This window comes from Canis lupus, chromosome 14 (assembly GCF_048164855.1).
Source record: "Canis lupus baileyi chromosome 14, mCanLup2.hap1, whole genome shotgun sequence".
NCBI classification, from domain to species: Eukaryota; Metazoa; Chordata; class Mammalia; order Carnivora; family Canidae; genus Canis; species Canis lupus.
Genome location: NC_132851.1, coordinates 20,688,218 through 20,711,090, shown reverse-complemented (window position 1 = coordinate 20,711,090; position 22,873 = coordinate 20,688,218). Strand labels below are relative to the sequence as shown.

The window sequence follows — 22,873 nt, the reverse complement described above, 5'->3', positions numbered from 1 at the left end:
GAGTTTTGAACATGGTTTATAGGCACAGGAAAAAATCCTGTAGGAAGGAGGTATTATAATTATAGGAGAGGATAATTAATAGAGTGGGATTTTTGAGGATACTGTCGAGTATGGCCTCCAATGGACCAGTGGAAGGGTCAGTTTTGAACAGTAGGGAAAAATAGTTATATGTAGCAGGAGGGCAAAAGGTGGGTTAGAAATGAAGAGTATGACCTTCAATGAATGTTGGGGAATTTGGAAGATACTGATGAAGAGAAATAGCGGGTGGCGGACCTGTATGGCATGAACACTAAGGAAAAGAAGTGGAAAAGAATAATAACATTTCTTAGGCATTTATTAGATGTCCACTATGATTTTCTATATATTGAAGTGCTCGGTTGTCATATCACCAAACGGGAGGTAGTGTCATTATTCTGCTTTACAGATGAGGAAAAGAAAAGTAGAGTAACTAACCCAAGATCATACAGTCATTAAGTGGTAGAGTTTGGATTTGAATGCAGGCAGTTTACCTCCAGAAAACATTCATTTAATGAGGACATTATATTGCCTGGCTCTTATAGCATATGCTATCTAAAATGCTATGAATGATCTAGAGTAGCAATTGATACCAGGAAGTCTCCCATAATTGTTTTCCCCTCCCATAATTTATACTGAATGAAAGAATAAGTAATTCTTGTCAAAGGGATTCAAGATATATTTTATCTAAGGGTAGAAGGTAGAGGAGTTCTTGAAAAAGTTGAATGGTGCAGGGGAGGTTGTTTAGAACAGTATAGGAAGATGGTCAGCTGTCAAGTGGTTGGGAGGGAACAAGGAGCAAAAAGGAGAAGAGACTTGGATGAGAGCTTAGGTGACCAGGGGGCCTTGCAGTAGTGCCAGTGGTCAGAGATGACCAGGACTGGAGGCTTGTGGAAGTTAATGGATCTGAATGTTGGAGTCAAGTATAGGTTAGGGCTCTAGGTGGTGTCAGAGACCTGATGATTTAAGGAGACTGGGTTTTCCCTATCTTCATGAAATACCACACTTCATTCACTGTTCTGTCATTGTTAACCTTAGTCTAGAAAGCCAAATCCTGTTCTTATGTCCCACTCATGTAGTTAACTATTGACTTAAAGCACTTACCATAATCTTTTCTATTATAGTTCAAGTTTGCTGTTGTCTTGATTCTGTTTGCTGTCTTTGAGCTAATCTAAGTTTGTTTATATGAATTGGTCATTGGATTGCTGATAGGCTAATTAAGAGAATTTTGGTCTTTTCTTGTTCAATTGCTAATAGTTTACACCTTTAAACAACTTTCATCAGCATTTTGGCTTCTCTTTCTTTTCTCATTTGCTATCATGTAGGTCTGTGTAGGTGTATAATTTAAGGATGTATAGCTCTTCATATTTGAGAATTAGAGGGAATGGGGCTGCAGAATATCTAGACTTTTGAGCAGTTGTGCTGAATGTTATAAAAAAATTCTTGGATATTACTTAAAGCCTTGTACTAAAAATAGCACAATAGGACTCCATTGGAGTCATTTAGATGTGGGTTTGAATGTCAGTTCTCCACTTACTAATTACTAATTTTCTTAACTTCGTTAACTTATTTATGAAGAGTATAAATACTTTTTTCAGTTGTTAGTGGGATTAGAGGGAACATAGGAAAGTATCCAGCATAGTGTCTGGCATATAGTAGTGCTCACTAAATAATAGCCATTATAATTATTATACTTTAGTTCCCTATGGTTGCTGCCACATTTCATCTTAGCTATTCCCATTGCAGCTTCTGAAATTTTCCTGCTTACTCTGCAGCCCCTGAAATGCTGCTGCTTCATGCATGACTTCTCATATTTCACATTGGAGTACATCAGGTTTTTACCCATGAGAGTAAAATCACTGAACTTATATGATGTGTTCAGTTGGCCCATCTTTCCCATTTGATTCTCATTTTGGAGGGCCATGTTCTTTCACTCACCAACCTGGTTTTGGTTCTCTTTCTGCTCTATTATTTTTTTTTTTCTTCTTTCTTCCCTGTTTGAGTTCCAGTCTGTCTAGAAATTCTTGTATTTGAGAATAGTGAGTCCTTTTACTTTTCTTCTAGCAGAAGGTCTCATTTTCACTGATAGTGAATATGAATTACCAAGAAGTTAAAGTATACATAATTCACACTTGTTCATTCATTAGGACAATAATGTTTGAAATGAAGATACTTGGAGAGCTCTTATGTGTATGTAGCTATTTGGGATTCTGTCTCTGAAGTGTAGTATAAATGGTAGAAATAATTATGTATGTAAATATAAGTAGTAGAAATAAAAATACATATTTTCTAAAACCTACCAATCTTAATTATAATGAAGTTATTATTCTTTATCTTTGCAGGGATTCGTGGAACTGACTATATTTCCAACAGTTGCAAACTTGAATAGAATCAAGTTGAACAGCAAACAGTGTAGAATATACCGAGTAAGGATCAATGATTTAGAAGCTGCTTTTATTTATAATGACCCAACTTTGGAAGTCTGTCACAATGAATCAAAACAGTAAGTTTTGTACTTTAAAAGTTAATATTTCTAATAGCTATATGTTCCCCATATTATTGGATTAATTTTTTAACAGATTTTTCTTAGATTATTATTGGACTCTGAATCCCAATTTTTTTCCTAATTGTAATTTCTCTTACCACTCTGCACACTTGGTTCAAGAAATTTTACTAGCTCTGCCCAACAAAGGAAACGAAGTTTCCTTTCTTCAAACTAGTTTTAAAGAAGTATTACCTGAGAATTTTAAATAATTTTTTTCACCATTTTCCTACTTTTAATGTCTTTTAAAAAAATACTTCATAAATATTACATGTGATCTTCAGTAGGCCGGGTGGTTGCTATAATCCGTAGACCAGAGACTACTTTAAAATATTTATAAAATATTTTGACTGCTTTAGAATATCATGCAAAAATACTGTGTCTTAAATATCTCTTTCCTTCACTTTAAATACTGAACCTATTGAGGTTACGTCTGTTTTCTTTTTTGTTTTGTTTTTTTGTTTTTTTAGTAAACATGTTGTGATCAGTTTTTTGGTTTTTTTTCATTTAAATATTTTGTCTCTACCACGTATGATATGCTTCACTTTCTATCATTTTTATGGTCAGGTAATATCCCATTTACTTAGTAGTCTGCAGTTTGCATGATTGTTTCGAGTTGTTTGGCATTTGTATAATTTCCAGCTTTTGATGTCATAAGTAATGTTGAGTGAATATTTTGGCACAGATAAGTTTATTCTTCTTTGAATTATTTCCTTGGGCAAATGGGATTACTTATTATTTTTAAGGCTTTTCTTAGTATTACTTGAGTGTGCCCAGTAACATTTGTATTAATTTAAGTACTGTCAGCCACATTTGAGGGCACTTGTCTTTCCAAAGATTAGATTTGGATTGTATCATGATTCGCTATTTTGGGGTGCATTGCCAAAATTTCATTATAACTTGTTTTTAGTCGAGATGGTATATTAGCTTGTCTGGATGCCATAAGGCAGCAATTCTCAAAGTGTGATTTCCAGACAGGCAGCATCAGCATCACCTGGAAACTTGTTAGAAAAAAAATTAGCTAAAAACAGAGGGGAAGGCAAGCCATCAAAGACTCTTAACAATAGGAAACAAACTGAGGGGTTGCTAGAGGGGAGGTGGTGGCGGGGTGGGATGTTAAGGGGACACGTGTTGTAGTGAGCACTTGCAAGTGATGACATGCAAGTGATGACACTAAATTCTCCTGAAACTAATACCGCAGTATATGTTAACTAACTAGAATTTAAATAAAATCTTGAAAGAAAAAAAAAAAGACAAATGCAGATTCCCATGCTTTGGCTTAGATCTGCTGAATCAGAAACTCGGGATATATATAGTCCTGCAATTTATGTTTTAACTAGTGTGCCAGGTGATTCTGACTGAGGCTAATGCCTAAGAACATCACCTTAAGGGATTAGAAGGGTTGAGAAAGGAGGCTTATCTTTAGACATTTTATTTGGTTTGAATTATCGTTGGTTCAGAATCTTTCAGACTTAGAGAAGAAAAAAGGGAATGCTGTTGGAAAAATTCAGGGAATCTCTGAATCGCTCCCATAAATTCCCATTTGATAAAGAGGAGTTGTTGAAATTACATTGCTTTTTCAGCCACACTTGTAGAACTTACATGAAAACACTTATTATGAAATCATTTGCATCTTTTTTCCCTCAGAAAAAAAAAAGAAAGACCTGTCTTTGAAGTAGCAAATATACACCACTAATGAATGGAAAAGGAACCTGTAAAAGGGTAGGGATGCCATTGCCTTCCTAGAGTCCAGAGAACTACCCAGTTAACACTAGAACTATGCATTTGATAACAGGGTAAGAAGCCTCTCCATCTGCCAGTAACAAAACAGTGTTTACACATCTGCTGTACCAGTTGTTGCTGCTCAGGTCTCAGAGAATATAATCTGTGATGGTGCAATGACAGGAACAATGGACTCTACATCTGTTGAGGAAGCCAGCTTTACTCTTGCCATGTTTGTTTTGAGGTCATTATATCCCCTAAAATTTTTCTGTAGTGATAGGGAAGATCTTCATCACTTATAGCATTGTAAAGAAAGGAAAGAGGAAGTTGTAAAGGGGAATCTTTTCAAAGGTTAGGTTAGGAAATTGAGAAAGAAAGAATATAATCTTTTCAGTTAGAACCAGAGCTCTGTTAGCCATGATCACTTAGCAAATCCTTGCTCACTACCCCTGCTTTACTACCAAGCTCTAGAATTTTGATTGCTTTTTAAGAGAGAGAACATTAGTTATTTTTTGCTGGTTTTTATTTGATTTGTTAAAAAAAAAAAAGGATTTGAGATCCAAGATGGCGGCCAGCAGGAGGCTGATGAAGGAGCTTGAAGAAATCCGCAAATGTGGAATGAAAAACTTCCGTAACATCCAGGTTGATGAAGCTAATTTATTGACTTGGCAAGGGCTTATTGTTCCTGACAACCCTCCATATGATAAGGGGGCCTTCAGAATCAAAATCAACTTTCCAGCAGAGTACCCATTCAAACCACTGAAGATCATATTTATTTATTTCTTTATTTATTTTTAAATTTATTATTATTATTATTTATTTATGATAGTCACAGAGAGAGAGAGAGGCAGAGACATAGGCAGAGGGAGAAGCAGGCTCCATGCACCGGGAGCCCGACATGGGACTCGATCCCGGGTCTCCAGGATCGCGCCCTGGGCCAAAGGCAGGTGCCAAACCGCTGCGCCACCCAGGGATCCCTGAAGATCATATTTAAAACAGAGATCTATCACCGGAACATTGATGAAAAGGGGCAGGTCTGTCTGCCAGTAATTAGTGCTGAAAACTGGAAGCCAGCAACCAAAACCGACCAAGTAATCCAGTTCCTCATAGCACTGGTGAACGACCCCCAGCCCAAGCACCCACTTCGGGCTGACCTAGCTGAAGAATACTCTTAAGGACCATAAAAAATTCTGTAAGAATGCTGAAGAGTTTACAAAGAAATACGGGGAGAAGCGACCTGTGGACTAAACTCTGCCACCACGGATTCCAGCGAGCGTGAGCGCAGACCCCTGGTGTTTGCTTGTGGCAGTTACTAACTTTCTACAGTTTTCTTAATCAAAAGCGGTCTAGGTAACCTGTAAAGAAAGGATTAAAAATTTAAGATGTTCTAAAAAAAAGGAAAAAAAGGATTTGAGATTAGTTTTAGAATTTTGTTAGACAACACTTTTAAAAAGTAGCTAATCAAATTAGCATGAAGATTAAAAAAAAGCATGGGAGAGTGGGCACATGCTGTTAAGAACTATAAGAAAACTGTAGATTTAGGTTTGGTGTTTCTGGTTGCCATACCAAAGAGAAACACTATCGTTTTTTGTTTTTTGTTTTTTACACTATCGTTTTTATACAATTGATAAGACACAAGATAGAAGCATACCAATTATCCAGAAGAAATACTGCTTTCCTTAGAAGTTAGAGGTGAAAAATGTCTGTCCTAGATGACATTATTTTTAGAGAACTTTGGGAAAGGCAGATAGTTAAGGTCTTTAGTGTGTCCCTAGATACTTCTCTTACTGTTGTTTCTAAAGTCACTTTCTTTTGTAAACCAATAAACTTCACACTAAAGCTGAAACAAATTGGGTATAGCAGTTTGAAATTGAAAATTAAATTCTGTGATAAAATTTGATCTTTAGTATCTACAAGAATGCCCTAACATCCAAATAAGTAATACACTACTTCTTCATATTTTCTTCTTTGTTTTAAAGTTAAGGTGCCAGCCAGGCCCTCCTATTTTTAATGGAAAAAGTGTGCTTACCTTGGTTGAAATTCAGTACCTTTGAACTGTAGGGGGAATGTAAGGAAGGGAAACATTTAGATAAGAAACTGAAAGACATTTCTACCTATTTTACCCAACTAAATGTTAGCTGAACTGTTAGTTACCTGTGCTAGCAATTAAAAATCCTATTAGGTAACATCGATAAGGCACATGCTTGATTTCTCTCTCTCTCTCTCTCTCTCTCTCTCGGCTTACTGTCTGCCAGTAAAATAATTACAGCACTTTCTCTAAATCTTATGTTTGAATCTTATATATTGTTGATAAAGTATAGTTTGCCATGCAAGATCTATGGCTTTTTGGTTCACTTTTGTCCTCTTTTTTTTTTTTTTTAATTTTTTTTTTTTTTTTTTTTTGCTGTATTGTCTCTTCTTAGAGTAAAATAAATATAAACTTTGCCAGAGAAGCTGTTTCTGTGGACTATAGTAGTTGACATCTCTTTCCTTTGTTTCTTTTTCTTCCCTAGATAGGCTTTGCCACTTTGAGAAGATACTTTTTATTTTGCTTGAAAAACTTCAGTGTTCCAGGTTCCAAGAATCAGTTTGATTCCTGTCTGCTATGTTCATTTTGGCAGGGAATGGCAGTAGAAATGACCACTCTAGAGATATAAATGAAGTAACTGTTGAGTGATTAGAATGATTTTTAGAGTAATTGGAGTTGATTTTTTTCTTAATTGTTATTTTTTAATTTTATTTTTTGCTATTTTTTAAAAAAGATTTTGTAGATTCTTTATTTTAATACAGGCTTCTACTACATAGAGATTTTAAATGTTGTTATTTTACTAATATTCACAGAGTAGAAATAGGTGATTCCTGCTTCTGATTATGGTTAAGTAAGCTTTGTATTAAGATAGTTGTATATTTTAACTCAACCACAGTGCCTCACTGCCTGTTCTTAGTAGTACTGCTTGGGATCAAGTTGTGGTAGTTAGAGGAACATTGAAGTTCATTTAGTCAGAACTTTAAGTATTTTTCCTATACTACTTCACCTTCTGCTTGAATGCTTCTAGCTCTGGAGAGCTCACTATATTTTAAAGCACTCTTTTCATTATTTTTGAATGCTAGCAAGTTCTTTATTACATCAGACTATAGTTTGTTTTGGTAGAATATTCACAAACTTATCCGTTTAAATATTATTATATCCTAATTAAATATTGTTTTCCTCTAAATTTTCTCTTTTCTAGTCTACAGAATCTTAATACTTCCAACCCTTCCCAAATTTGTTAGCATTCCCACCCTCTGAATATTCTCTGGCTTGGCATTGTTTTTTCTTAAATGAAGTAGCCCTGAAATTAGAAATAGTCCTTCCTTTTTGGATTAATTGATAGATGCATAGCAGTAGAGTCATTTTGTCTTTATCTGTATTCAGTATTTATGTAGCTTGAAATACATTAGCCTTTCACCACACGGCTGCTTTGTTTTGTTTTGATTCGATTTTTTTCTTCAAATGTTTATTTAAATAACATATAGTGTAATATTGATTTCAAGAATAGCATTTAGTGATTCATCACTTGCATAGAACACCCAGTGCTCGTCATAACAAGTGCCCTCCTTAATACTGAACACCCATTTAGCCCATTCCCCCACACACCTCCCTCCATCAACCCTCAGTTAATGTTCTGTTTTTAGGTCTCTTACCGTTTGCTTCCCTCTTATTCTGTTTTTTCTCCCGTTCCCATATATTCATCTGTTTTGTTTCCTGAATTCCACATAAGAGTGAAATCATCCAGTATTTGTCTTTCTGTGACTTATTTCACTTACCATAATATGCTCTAACTCCATCCATGTTGTTGTAAATGGCAAGATTTCATTCTTTTTCTTTATATATATAGATATCTATTTATCTATCTATATATATCTACTACATCTTTATCCCTTCATCAGCTGATGGACACTTGGACTCTTTCCATAATTTGGCTATTGTTGATTATGCTGCTATAAGTATTGGGGTGCATATACCCCTTCAAATCTAGTAGTGCAATTGCGGGATCATAGGATAGTTCTATTTTTAACTTTTTGAGGCACCTTTATACTGTCTTCCAGAGTAGCTGCACCAGCTTGCATTCCACCAACAGTTAAGAGGGTTCCCTTTTTTCTGTATTCTGACTGACATATTGTTTTCTGTGTTGTTAATTTTAGACAATTGGCTACTTTGAGTAGTTCATTCAAGTTTGAGCTTGAGTGAAATGCCCTAGACTTTTTCATAGAAAAACCTGTTCAGGTACAGTTTTCTCCAAGCAACCTTACTTCACACTATCATATCAAATATTGTTTTGATTATTTTTAAGAAGTAGTCTTTATTAACTTGAGAATTGGTTTCATTTTTGGAAAATGGCTTTTCCTGCTGGCTTTTCTTTCTTTTTTTTTCCTGTGTGCAAACTATCAAAACCAAAGACAAGAGAAACCAAGTATTGACATGAATGTAGAGTAACTAGAGCTTTCAAACACGGCTAATAGAAATGTAAATTGAGTTGAATATATGCATACTCTGATTAATGTAGGTCTTATTTGTAGGTATGTACTCAATAAAAATGTGTTCATATGTTCACCAAAAAAATGTGTACAGAAATGTTCACAGTAGCATTTGTAATAGTCAAAACTGGAAATTACCTGAAGACTCATCAGTGGTAGAGATAGATTGTGATATGTTTTCACACCATTGGAATTCTAAACAGTAACAAGAATGAATGACCAATAGCTATATGCAGTAATATGTCTGGATCTCACAGATATGACATTAAGTAAAAGAAGTCCAACACAAGAAAATGTCTATTAAGTTGTTAATCTGTTACTTTAGTTGTCAGAATGACACACTTGGTGGTGGGGGGTGGGGCTTGATTAGTGATTATAGGAGGGCTGGGCTTCTGAGAGACTGGTAAAGTTATGTTTTTGCTCTGCATACTGGCTGCTTTTGTTCTGTGAAAATTTGTTAAGCTGTATATTTAGAGCATATATATTTTTCTGATGTGTATTGTACTTCCATGATTTTTTTTTTAAATAGAGAAAAAGTTCACAAATAATTGAATCCTCAGTTTTGTAAAATCTGCACCCATAGTTTTAAGAAGTATATGTTATTGACAAAGAATTACCAAATTATTTCAATATAAATGTTTATAATAGGTTTTTGGAGAAAATTCTTTTGATTACCTTTAATTTACTAGTTTTTCAGTATCATACAACATTACTTGTTTCTTTAAGCTTTGAGGGAGGGGATGGGGATTGGGAACTGAAAGTTGAGGATAGTGGTGGTTATAGGGCAAGGACATACTAATATTTTGCAGTCATTATTATTCTGAAAATTGAAAACACTATAATCTTGCCCTGTGATTTTTGGCTTTAATAAGGTTATTCTGAAAAGAGACAGATTTGATTCATATTATGAAAAGAAACACTGAAATCCAAACCATGAGAAGATTGTTCCTCAAAACTGACTTTCCAGTAGATTCCACTTACAATGACTCACCATTTTATTTGGACCACTTTACCTCTTCTCAGGAAATGAGGAGATTAAGTGAGAATAATTTCCCATAAAAAAACTGAGTGGCCTAATAGGTAATGTTTAAATTTGGCTTTTTATGTAATGATTGTCTTTTATTTTTTTAATTTTACAGAAAACTGGGAGGAAATTACAGGTTTCTTCAGCTATCTTTCATGTTTCTGAAATTTTATTAAAAAGAAATTTTAGTCTATGGATGTACAGAGTAGCCTTTAAAATTAGATGGTATGTTAACTAAGCACTGGCAAGAATGTGGAGTAACTGGCACTTGGGAATGTGGAATGGTATAACCATTCTGGAAAACAGTTTGGCATATTCTTATAAAGCTAAACGTATCTTACCATCTGATTCAGCAGTCCCACTCTTGGGTATTTGTACTACAAAAATGAAAATTAAATTCACATTAAAAATACACAGTTATTCATAGTAGTTTTATTAGTGATAGCCAAAAGCTAGAAACAACCCACATTGTTCTTCAGTGGCTGAATGAATAAACAATAAATAATCTGAGGTCCAGTCTATATACAGTGGAATACTATTCAGTGTGCAGAGGAAGAAACTATTGATACATGTAATGCCTGAGAAGAATTTCAAAGGCGTACTGAGTAAGACAAGCCAGCCTCACAAGATTGCTTTCTGTATGACTCCCATTTATTTGACACAAGGCATCATAGCACAAGGGACTGTTTAGGGTAATGGACCTGTTCTGCATCCTTATTGTGGTGGTGGTTACACATGTGTAAGAATTTATAGAATTATATACCAAAGGAAAAAGAATTATTTGTGCTGTATAATAATTTTTAAAAAAAAATAGATGGTATGTGAAAACAAGAGTTGTTCATTTTTATTGTGGTCCTGTGGCTTTTACACATTTTACATATTTATCTAACAGGAAGAAATAGTTGAAATTATTGAGAAGTCTAAGTGCTTCTAGAATCTTATGTTGTGTAGTTAAAGGCTATAGTTACTACATCTTTCTAGTTAGTAGAGAGATAGAAATGGAAGGAGAATGGCCTCTGTCGGGTTCAGGGTGTATAACTTTGTTTTCTTTAATGGCTTTTCCCATTTTATTTTTCCTGTAATCAGTCTGTACAGTGAATGTACTCAATGAATTACCTGATATGTTCAATACTTTATTATAAGATGGGCTTTGTGTTAGATGATTTTGCTCCATGGGAGGCTAATGTAAGTGTACTGAGCACATTTATGGTAGGCTAGGCTAAGCTATGATATTTTGGTAGGTTAGGTGTATTAGATGCATTTCAACTTAGAATATTTTCAATTTATGAGTTTACTGGGATACAATTCCATTGTAAGTGGAGGGAGGTCTGTTTTTATATATATATACATACACACACATGTAAATTGTTTGTAATGGGCAGCCCGGGTGGCTCAGTGGTTTAGCGCCGCCTTCAGCCCAGGGCCTGATCCTGGAGACCCGGGATCGAGTCCCACGTCAGGCTCCCTGCATGGAACCTGCTTCTCCCTCTGCCTGTGTCTCTGCCTCTCTCTCTTTCTGTGTGTCTCTCATGAATAAATAAATGAAAATCTTTAAAAAATTAAAATAAGAAAAATAAATTGTGAAATAAAATTAGAAATTGGATGGGAACGACGTTTTAATATTTCATAAGACATCTGTGTGTTGTTTTCCTCTAATGGGAAATAAGGCCAAGTAACTCTTAAATGATTGAGTAGCCCCCTGGCATATAGGAGATACAACAGTGAAGCAGCCAAAAGTTTCCCTCCTTCCTTAAGCTTATATTGTCAGGCACTGGGGTGTGAAGGTAAGTAGTATTACATTTTGAGGACTTGATACCCATTCTCACTTGTTTTAAACATTGTAAGTTCTGTCAGATTGTAGAGCTTGAATCCAATAAAATTTTTGCCAGATTGATGAAGAATAATTATTTCTTCAATTCTACATATATTGTTCTCACTTCTATCATGAAAGTATAGTGGCTTTAGCATTCCAAAACTAATGAAGGATATGGTAATCATAATAATCCCATAGCTTTGCCAAATAGACTATATGTGACATTGTATTTATAATTTAATAGGTTTTGTCATGGTGGGTAGAGTAATAGTTACTTGGCTAAAAAGTATTCTCATAAAATGATATACTTAACAAATGCTACCAAATATTTAAGAAAATATTTGGTGAAATGTTTGGTTTATTATTAAAACAGGCTCTTTTTGTATTTTCCAGGAGAAATCTTAATTATTTTTCCAATGCTTATGCAGCTGCAGTTAGTGCTGTGGATCCTGACGCAGGAAATGGAGAACTTTGCATAAAGGTTCCATCAGAGTTATGGAAACATGTTGATGGTAAAATACAAAAAATATATTGACTGTAAAATCATGTTAGACTCAGTGACTGAACTTTCACATGAAAATTAATGATGCCATAATTACAAATTAATAAGTTGAAATATACAGAAATTGGAAACTTTTTTCTTAAGGATTACTGGTTAATAGGAAAATAGCAATTAAGGGCTGTGACAAAAAACCTATTCACTGTTGTTTTTAAAGTTGATAGTTAAAAAAAGAATTGGATGGATGGAATAATTTGTCAAGAATTAAGATTGCATGAGTGTCAAAGCAGTTTAGAATTACAGCATTTCATAGCAGGAAGAATCCTAAAAAATCACCTGGTTCAATTCCTTCCTTTTACAGAAGAGTAATCTGAAGTCCAGACAGTGAGTGAACTATTGAAGGTCACTGATAAGTAGTTGAGTCAATGCTAGAACATAGGGTTCTGTGGTCTGCACTTTTGAGCACACTCTTATTATATCTAAATCATTTTCTTTTGTATAAAGTCACAGCTATTATAATTACTATATATAACTTACCTCTTTTATTTAGCCTATAACCAGATGAAGAAGTAAACTTTTTTCTTTTTAATAGTTTGTATGTTTGGCCAGGGGTTTCTTGAGGGGGGTTGCCCAATTAGACGGCTATCGTTTCGTGTTCAGAAATTGGAGCTCGTATGGTTGTAGTGCTTTGAGGGAAATTAAAAAGAAACCTTTTAATTTTATGAAAGCAACATATATGCGTTAGGTAGATATCAAAGATAATATAATAAATAATGGATTATGTAAATTCCCAGGTAGCTTTTCCTACTCACCCCCTACTTCTACTCCCCAAAGTCAACTAGGGTTAATAATCTGGGGGGCTTTTTAGGTCCTTATTTTTCAAGTTTTGCATTGGATTTAGTTTTGAACTTTTTTCTTTAGGCAGTATAACATTATCAGAAATGTTGAGATGAGGATATGGCATGACCTGAGCCATATTTTGGGAGAATGCAGCTAGCAGTGCTAGAATTGAGTGGAAGTAAGGACATCAGTAGAGGCGGGCTCTTGAGTTAGTTTAGGTGGAGAGAAGGTGAGAGCCTAAACTAGGGTAAGTAGTGTAGTTTTTCGCATAAAACTGATTCGATTCCCATTTTATGTTTAGTGTAAGTCTTTGCCCTTATTATATAGACTGCTGTTACTTAATTATATATTTACATATCAATGTATGTATATATTTATTTGTTGCAGAATTAAAGGTCCTAAAGATACACATCAATTTTTCTTTGGATCAGCCAAAAGGAGGTCTTCATTTTGTGGTACCCAGTGTTGAGGGAAGTATGGCAGAGAGAGGTGCTCATGTTTTCTCTTGTGGGTATCAAAATTCCACAAGGTAGATTACTCTTATATATTTCAGTTAATTTCCTTTTTCAGTTGCATTTTTTCTGTGTATACACAATACATATGTTTAGTGTAAAATGGGAAGTATGAATTTGATCCTCAAATTTACCTCTTCTGAATCTTTTCCGCTAGTCGTTCCTCTTAGTTCTGTCTTCCCTTTTCTCTTTCCTTCTCAAAAAAGAGACTGTTCTAAAATCATCTCAATTCTTTATTTTTTAACTTTATACTGATGTAAAATAACATACAGAAAATTATACAAATTGTAAATAATAGTGAATTTTCACTAGTGAAATTAGTGAACAAACCTGTGTAATTCACATTCAAATCAAGAAAAAGAACATTACCAGCATTGTAGATCCCCCCTCATACCCACTTCAATTCACTACTTGCCCACCTAATGTCCTCCTGCCCAAGGTTAACCACTATTCTGATTTCTAAAATAGCATAGCTTGACACCTGCTTTTGAACTTTATATAAATGGAAGTGTCTGCATTATGCTCTTGATATCTGTCTTTTTCTGTTCAACACTATGGTAGTTAAGATTTACTTTCATTGTTGTGTATAATTGTAGTTTGTGTTCAAAGCTCAATAGCTCACTGTATGTTACTGAATTATGTGCATTCTCTTCAGATTGTTTTTAGTGATCCTCAGATTATTAACTCCTTCAAGTCAGGGATGATGTCTTAGACTTCTTTGTGTTGCAATATCAGATACATACTCTAGCAGGTAGTAAAATCTGATCTTGATAGAAAGGGGAATAGAAATTTTATGTCTGGCTTTACTAGCATTATTTGGATTTATACAGTGCATCCCATCTAATCTCCAAAAACAATTTGGGATTAGATTCTGAATATTGTGTTTTTTAAAACTTTACTATAAGCTTTTTTAGTTTCCAGAAATGAATACTACATAAAAACTGACTAATGTGAATATTGCAAGTGAAAATAATTTTTAATTTAAAAATTCAAAGCTAGGAATTATCTCTTTTTTAAGGATTTGAACTGGCAGCATCATATGATATATTTTCTTAATATTGCCAAATAATATTTGGAGGAAATTTCTATCTTTAATTAGATTCTTTCAAGTTACACAGTGAAAAGCTCACTAGGGAAATACCTGAAATTTCTTTTTGCGCATATTCTACAAATGTTAGAATAACTTATAAGTAAGGGAAACAATGTAGGTTACATTTTCACTATATTTTTAATGCTGGTGATATTTTTTTCTAGATTTTGGTTCCCATGTGTTGATTCATACTCTGAATTATGTACATGGAAATTAGAATTTACAGTAGATGCCGCAATGGTGGCTGTTTCTAATGGAGATTTGGTGGAGACAGTCTATACCCATGATATGAGGAAGAAGACCTTTCATTACATGCTTACCATTCCAACAGCTGCATCAAATATCTCTTTGGCCATTGGACCTTTTGAAATACTTGTAGATCCCTATATGCACGAGGTAAGTCATAGCTTCATGTTCCTTTCTCCTCCCAGCCTTTCACTTCTAATAAAAGGAAGGATAGTAATGAAATATTGAGTTTTTCCTAACTCTTCTTTCAATTATCCAGAATATCACTAGAGAGAAAAGGATTCCTTATCTGATATATTTAATGATGTGAATTCATGAATGAAATCCTTTCAAAATGTTCATATATTAAAGTTTTAGATTTTTTTCAACAGAGAGCTTAGAGTTCCAAAGGAGTGTCAAGTGTACTTTGATTAGTATGAGTCCATATATGTAACTACTTTATGCTCATGTTGTTTTTTTTGTTTGACATATGTTTATGAATGTTACAGTCCCATCTCTGGAATCTGAAATACTGCAATTTCAAAATTAAAGAACAAGATTTGTTCTCAGTTCAGCACATAGAGAGGAAAAAAAGATAAGGCTGAAGCAGAGTTTAGAATTCTAGTCAACACTCTCATTAAGGCTTGTTGCAGTGTTCTTCTATCCCATATCATGCCAGAAATTGTATATTAATTGGTAGACCAAGTACTGCTTTTAGGCCTCCCCAAGCATGAGACTTCTGGTGTTTAGGAAGTGATGTGTTAGTTATTGGCCCTTTCTACTTCTGTACCTATTTAAAGTAACATTTAAATAAGTCTCTTTTTATTTACTCCTGTCCCTAACATTTTTAATTTTAGATTTTTATTTCTTAGTATAAAGCTAAGATATACATTTGACCATGATTGTTTCAACAGTATTTCTTTGTGTAAGCAAAAATTGAGGGCGATTAGGTTTAGACTGTCAGTAAGCTCCTCAGTCTGTTCTTATATTTGTCTTCCTGAAATTGACAAGATTTATAAAATCACTGGTGGAAAAGATTCAGGATATTTTATGAATGGTTTTTCTTTTGCTGGCTTGACAGTGACTCTTAAAAATATATTCACTGATAAAATTGGCAGTGAATTTTAATATCTTTGGTAAATGGTCAGCTTAAAATCAACATTTGATTAGTACCTACTTAGTATTTTGGAATAATTTTTTCCCCCTCTCCAAGCCATTGGATAAGAGAAAGGTAAATGATAGTTAAGAAGTATTTTTCTTGGATACTTAGAGCCCACTTAGTCTTTCTCAGTCTCAAATAGTTTTTAGTGCATTATCAGATTGTCTGTCACGTATGTTTTTCTAAAAGTGAATCTTTTTTTTTTTTTTTCATGAATAGCATTTTGATTTTTGTGTACCCCAGAAGAGTGCTAATTAATGATGCAGTTTGGACCCTTGACCATTCATTAATCATACATAGATCCTCATTCACTCATGTATATTAGTCTTTAATCTGTTTTAACACTGTTAGAAGAATAATTTTTATCATACATTAAAAACTTTCCTTGACTCCACAATCCTGCAATAATCAGAACTGTGTAGTATGACTTTCAGGATATTCTAGGATTTGGCCCTAATTTTCCTTTCTAGCTTTTTTTCTCTATTACGTTCCTGTTGGTTTGTTGTATTCAGTAGTTACTTAGATTCTCCTGACCATACCATATATCTTTCTATCTTTGACTTTGAGGTGTTGTCTTTACCTCTTCATTCCGATCAAACTTCTGTCCAATTCAAAAAGATTAGCTCATATTTAATCTCCGTCAATGTTGATACCATTGATTTGGCACAGAATAATAACATAGGAGGAGGTGGTACATGATATTTGAGTGACCATGTCCAAGGTGGGACATGTAGTACTATGACAAGTGCAGTATTCACTAGGTTAGCTATATGTGAATCAAAGGTGGGTTTGCAATAAGCCTGGAAAATTTAAATCTTTGCTTTGTATGCTTATGCAGAAGACATTTTAATTTCAAACTGAAGTTGTATTTTTATTGGATCTAAGCATTTCACAGACTTAAAATCCATCGTGAGTTTAATTTTCAAGTACAGTGAATATGATACTTTTTTTGTAAACATAGTCAATAAAAGTAATTACTAATTTCACACTAGTATTTTACCTCATTGCTGTTAAACGGATTTATATGAAGTTTTCCTTACAATTGAGATAGGAAATTTAAAATACTAAAGGTAGCATTTTCATTTAGTAATCTTCTGCCCTTTTTATTTTCAGGTTACTCATTTCTGTTTACCTCAACTTCTTCCATTGCTTAAACATACTACGTCATATCTTCATGAAGTTTTTGAATTTTATGAAGAAATTCTTACATGCCGATACCCTTACTCCTGTTTTAAAACTGTATTCATTGATGAGGCTTATGTTGAAGTGGCTGCTTATGCTTCCATGAGCATTTTTAGGTTGGTATTTCTTAAGATTGGAAATGACCAAGTGAGGGTAATGATCTGAAGATAGGTTATTTAGTCTCTTCTGTTTATGCACTAAAAAATCATACAGATTATATATTGGTTGTCTCATGGATTTTTTTCCTAGCATCTTTAAAAGTTTACTGATGTCAGAAATCTCTTTGCCAATTATAAAAGAGAAAACTTCATTTTTTTCTTTCTTATCCTGCCTTACCTTCACCCCTTCTTTCTTTCTTTCCTTGGAAAGTTCCAGATTTATAAAATATATGTCTTAGGTTCAATCATTTTATCCTATCTGGGCCTAAATTTTCTCATGTGTAAAAGGGGAATAATAATAATAATACTGCCCATGTGTTCTCTGGAGTGTGTTACCAAAATCATATGGGTCAATGTGTTTAAAAGAAAAAAATGGAGCTCAAAAAATTAATAAGGGTGACTGCCTGGCTCACATGTGACTCTTGATTTTGAAGTTGTGAGTTCAGCCCTGCGTTGGGTATAGACCTTACTTTAAAAAAAAATAATAATAATAGTTATTATTGGAAAAAGGGTTTTGAAATTAGAAGAGCTCTTCATAGGAGGATCAGTTAATGATGAACATATCCATTTCTGGCTAATAATTCCTCTTCCCCCCAGAAAAAGATACTTACATTTTTCATGGAAATCAGTGGGAAACATTGTAGTCCTTGTTTTAAGCAAAAATTAATGAAGATTATGGATTTCATCTAAATTTTGAAAAGATGTGAAAGCTTTTGGAAGAATATTCCGTTTTTTCTCTTTTATGTCTAACTTGAATTTTATTTTAAAAATGTGGTTATTTTATTTTGAGTGAATCATTGTTTGTTTCTTGGTTATAATTAACTGTTTCTTCTCTTAAATTCCAGCACAAATCTCTTACATAGTGCTATGATTATAGATGAGACACCTCTGACTAGAAGGTGTTTAGCCCAGTCCTTGGCACAGCAGTTTTTTGGATGTTTCATATCCAGAATGTCTTGGTGAGTGATTTCATAGTTTATAGCTACTGAGAAAAAGAATTAGGAAAGTTTGTGTGTGTGTGTGTGTGTGTGTGTGTTTTTCCTGTATTTTCTTTTCTCTATATATATTTAGAGAAAAATAATTATAAATGTCATCTCAAATATTTGGCTATCAATTCAATATAGTTCTATCATTTTTAAAAGAGTTTTGACAGCAACAGTTTCTTAGAAAATTAAATGAATACTATACATATAAGGCCTTGAATGTGTAGAAAACTAGTTAAAATTCTAATGTCAATGTTCATTGTAAGTGGTAATATTCCAAATCATGAATAAAGCAAAATAACAGTCTTCTACATACAATAGTGATAGGGATTTTCTGGTAGTGTTTTAACTTTGTACTAATATACTTGAAAGAAGTAAGAGATAAGAACACTTAATTGTTTTGATTGACTTGAGAGGAATTCAAAGAAATACATGGAACTTCCCTTAGGATTATAATTTTTTTTGTGATCACTTTATGCTAGGCATAGTACATGACTATCAGTTGGTTTCTTTTTCTTTTTTGTTGACAGAAGGTAAGTCCTCTTGAATTATGTAATTCTTCCATAATAGCATAGTTTCAGTGAAGAATAGTGCCTGGAATATAGTAGGCAAAATGTTTGAATAAATGAATGAGTGGATAAGTATATGAATGAATACATGATTGAATGGTATTAATTCCCTTTCCTCTTGAGAAACCAAAAATAAGGGACTCCTGGATGGCTCAGTGGTTGAGCGTTTGCCTTCAGCTCAGGGCGTGATCCCGGAGTTCCGGTATCGAGTCCCACATCGGGCTTCTTGCATGGAGCCTGCTTCTCCCTCTGCCAGTGTCTCTGCCTCTCTCTGTCTCTTATGAATAAATAAATAAAATCTTCTAAAAAAAGAGAGAGAGAAACCAAAAATAAGTAATTGAAGTTTAGATCTTGGAATCCCATTGATAATTATGCATGGGATTGGCAAATGTGAACCTTAAAAATATAACCAGTGCAGTCCTTACTTTGAGTATTTCCTTGGAGGCAGACAATTATGGACTCAAGTTGGCCAAGAAGGAAAAGGTACGAACATAGTTAACATTACTTGAAGTAAGGCTGGAAAGCAGATGTGAGGAAGGCATAATGGATGGATAAGTAGAACTCAGTGGGAGGAGGTGGTTAAACAGAATATTTTGTTTAAAAACTTCTAATTATTTTTTCATTTTTTTTAAGAATGCACAAAAGGACACACTATAACTTGTTCTGTTCTCCTCTTCAGTCTTATCCAAAAAATTTTTATGATTAAAAGCATATATTTTGACTTCTTGCATAGGTCTGATGAATGGGTATTGAAAGGAATTTCCGGCTATATTTATGGACTTTGGATGAAAAAAACTTTTGGTGTTAATGAATACCGCCATTGGATTAAAGAGGTAAAAACAGCCAGATCTATTACTTATTTAGAAGTCAACAAGACATGTTAGTGTTCTCCTGATTTGCAAATCACTTCTCCTTTCCTTTTCATAATTGTAAAATACTGTCATTTGCAAGTACCTAATTTTTCCCATCAAAATAAAACTCACTTTACTGAGAAAGATGAATGGTCTGTTTTATCTAGTGTTGACTTCCAAGGAGTTTTTTGCTAAGCAAGAGAGTATTTAAGCTCCTTCAATGTCAAATTAGTTGTTAGATATATCCAAGCTCCTTGTATTATTCGTTTGTAATGTAATTCTGTGCTTCCTAAATTTGTTTAGACATAGAGCCTAGCTTTTGGAGTCAGATTGCTTTTCAGTTTGCCACATATATTTACAAGCTTTATGACTTTGGTTAATCTTTTTAAGTCTCATCTTTAATAAAAAGAGTAAATGGGGATTGTGAGACTTCATACATGTAATGTGCATGGTGCCTTGTACATAGTAAGTGCTTATCATGCTGGCTAGCCCTTCAGTACATTTATGTTCTCTGTCAGTGTCACATCTTTTCCCTATTATTTAAAGATTTGGCCAAAAAGAAAAAAAAATCAACTGTATTTTGCCTAGCCCATTCTGTTCATGTACATACACATTTTACTCATCTTGTGCTTAACTCCTTCCTTCGTGGAAAAATTTCAACCTTTAATATCTTTATGAAATAGACCCCTCCATCTTCCCCTTTTCTCATTTTATGTATCTTTGTCATCCAAACCCAAACTCAAGTAAGCCAAAAGGTAATTATAAAGGCTTTCAAACATCTAGAACCATAAAAGAATTCATATATCCAAACTAGAAGAGTCCATTCTTCATTTCAGAAACTATTAATTAAGGGAAAAAAATAACATAGCACTTGCAAGATATCAGGAACTATCATAAACATTTTATAACTATTAACTGTATTAATCTACCTAACTACCCTGTTATTATGCTGATTATATGAGGATTAGGTGAAGAAACTGAGGCACAGAGAGGTTAAATTATTTGGCCAAAGTTACACAGCTAGTAAGTAGTAGAGCCAGAACCCAAACCTGGCTTTTAACCACTACATTGTTATTTTTTACCACTTCTGTATACTGCTTATATGTTATTTAAACAGGCCACGAGTTTCTAACATAGTTCTGTGGTCTTTTGTTTTTCACTTAAAACTTTTTTTTCCACTTTGATCTATGTCATATTAGAGAAGACTGAAGAAGTTTTAAAATAGTAGATCCCTGATATAATTTTACCTCCATTTCTTTTTATTTGTCTAAATCTTCCACCAGAAACAAAACACAGAAAAGAAACAAATGAACTTGGAACACAGATCAGAGAGGTTGGGAAGAGCCATTAAGGAAACATCGGCAGGCTGCTGGCCAGCCCTGGAGTCACAAAGGAGAGAAGGCTTTTTGGCGCTATTATTGAGCCAGCTGTGTAGTCTGCTTTGTTTATAAGAACATAAACTACTTTACAAATACATTTAATGTATTATAAGACATTTAAATTTTGATTCCAGGAAATCAGAAATCACAATTCAATTCTAAAATTTGGCATGTAAAATAATTTTCACGGACTCCTCTATTTTTATATTTTTTAGGAGCTAGACAAAATAGTGGCGTATGAACTAAAAACTGGTGGAGTTTTACTACATCCCATATTTGGTGGAGGAAAAGAGAAGGATAAGTAAGTTTGTTGTTCAGAGGTGATATTATAAACCTTGTGTTATGGGTTCCATCTTTCAGGATTATTTGGGATGTGTATGGAGACCCATACAAGCCAAAACAATAGTACGTAATAATATCAAAGCCACAAATACTGGTAACACTCTATTTACTCTTTTCCTTACTTTACTATTTTTACTACATGTGGTGGCTGCAGATGTAATTAAACAGTAAAGAAAGACTAAAAAAGTAGAAGGCTTTCCTCTTTTCCATGTAAATTTGCAGATGCTACTATATATACTGTTCTTAGAAAAGTTTAAAAATAATGGAAACAAGTATTTTGCTTATGGACCACTGATTATTTTTTTAAATCTAAGTAGATAATTTCAGTTTCAGGACATCATACCTATAACTGTTTATCTGAATGGTCACCTATCTAGACACTTAATTAGTCTCTGCTTTTTCCCTTCTTTCTTTTATATGCCTCCCTCTCTACCTACCCTCTCTTCTTTCTTTCCCTTTCTCTCTTTCGTTGTGTAGCAAGTCCCTGTAAGGAAGACAGCCACTTAGAGCAAAATAGTGTTACTATCAGGAAATCTTGTTTGTTCTAGTGCCCATGGATTCCCTAAGAGAATATGGATTGAAGTGGATGGGAAAACTTTTCTGTATTTTCACTAACCATTAGCTGACGTTTTATATTTTCCTTAACTATAAATGTAGGCAACAGACAATGCTGTGACTTTGTCAACAGTAGAAATTATAGATCTTTCCTGTCACATTATAATTGTTAGCAGATATTTTGAAATACTCTGCACTTACCGCCACCTCAGTTTTACTATAATAGACCACTGCCAGGTCTTGTTATTCAGTGCATGAATAAACTAGCACATATATTGATATATCATAATTTTTAAATATTTTTATAGCTGTATTTCATTATAATTGGTTTCCTTTGTAATTCTGTGCATTTTATTTTGTGCATATGAAAGCAATTTCTCAAAAGGGACCCATAGGATTAACTGGGCTGCCCAAGTGTCTAAAAGCACCACAGAGTTAAGAAACTTGAAGTTATTTAACTGGTAGCCTTTTCTTTGTTGTAACATGGTCACCAAGACGAGAGTAAGTTTGAGGGAAAGCATAGAAATTTGGAGTTAGACAAACTTTGGATTCTTGTCGTTATTTTTGTGATTTGAGAAAATTGTATAACCTTTCTGTGTATGTGTTTGGATGTATAAAATGGCAGTCCATCTTAACCTGGGTTAGTTGTATTACTTGAGGTCAGGTTTCATAAATGTTAGTTCCTTTCACTTTCTTCTTCTGACTGCCTGCTGTATGGCAGTTGCCCAGCATATAATTAGAGCATTACCATGGTATATAAATATTATTTACACTAAATGCTTTTACTTTGGTTCTGTCCATTTATTTAGCTCTTGTATGTTTAATTTTTAAAGGGAAAAAAAGGTCTGGAAGTAATATACCTCCCTCCCACCAGTTCCTCTTTTTGGAGATAACT

At 33.9% G+C, this 22,873-nt stretch overlaps 2 protein-coding genes across 5 annotated transcripts in view; both read left to right on the top strand.

The window, feature by feature from the left end:
* Window positions 1-22,873, top strand: part of TAF2 (TATA-box binding protein associated factor 2) — a 98,699-nt gene that overhangs the window by 6,572 nt on the left and 69,254 nt on the right. For all 4 annotated transcript variants that reach the window (XM_072774335.1, XM_072774336.1, XM_072774334.1 and 1 more), the window contains exons 3-10: window positions 2,358-2,518; window positions 12,028-12,146; window positions 13,361-13,502; window positions 14,740-14,971; window positions 17,073-17,257; window positions 18,145-18,258; window positions 19,585-19,684; window positions 21,297-21,382. In XM_072774335.1, coding sequence (XP_072630436.1) covers window positions 2,358-2,518; window positions 12,028-12,146; window positions 13,361-13,502; window positions 14,740-14,971; window positions 17,073-17,257; window positions 18,145-18,258; window positions 19,585-19,684; window positions 21,297-21,382 — 1,139 coding nt within the window. The remainder of the gene's footprint in view (window positions 1-2,357; window positions 2,519-12,027; window positions 12,147-13,360; window positions 13,503-14,739; window positions 14,972-17,072; window positions 17,258-18,144; window positions 18,259-19,584; window positions 19,685-21,296; window positions 21,383-22,873) is intronic.
* Window positions 2,685-7,848, top strand: LOC140603769 (ubiquitin-conjugating enzyme E2 L3-like). Its single transcript, XM_072774342.1, has 2 exons — window positions 2,685-5,036; window positions 5,255-7,848. Exons 1-2 carry the CDS (start codon window positions 4,844-4,846, stop codon window positions 5,452-5,454), a joined length of 393 nt encoding a protein of 130 aa, XP_072630443.1. The 5' UTR covers window positions 2,685-4,843; the 3' UTR covers window positions 5,455-7,848.

Coding starts and splice junctions, on each gene's coding strand:
- LOC140603769 (XM_072774342.1), top strand. CDS start 4,844: ATGGCGGCCAGCAGGAGGCTGATGAAGGAGCTTGAAGAAATCCGCAAA. Junction 5,037..5,254: donor AGCAGAGTACCCATTCAAAC/CACTGAAGATCA, acceptor CCACCCAGGGAT/CCCTGAAGATCATATTTAAA.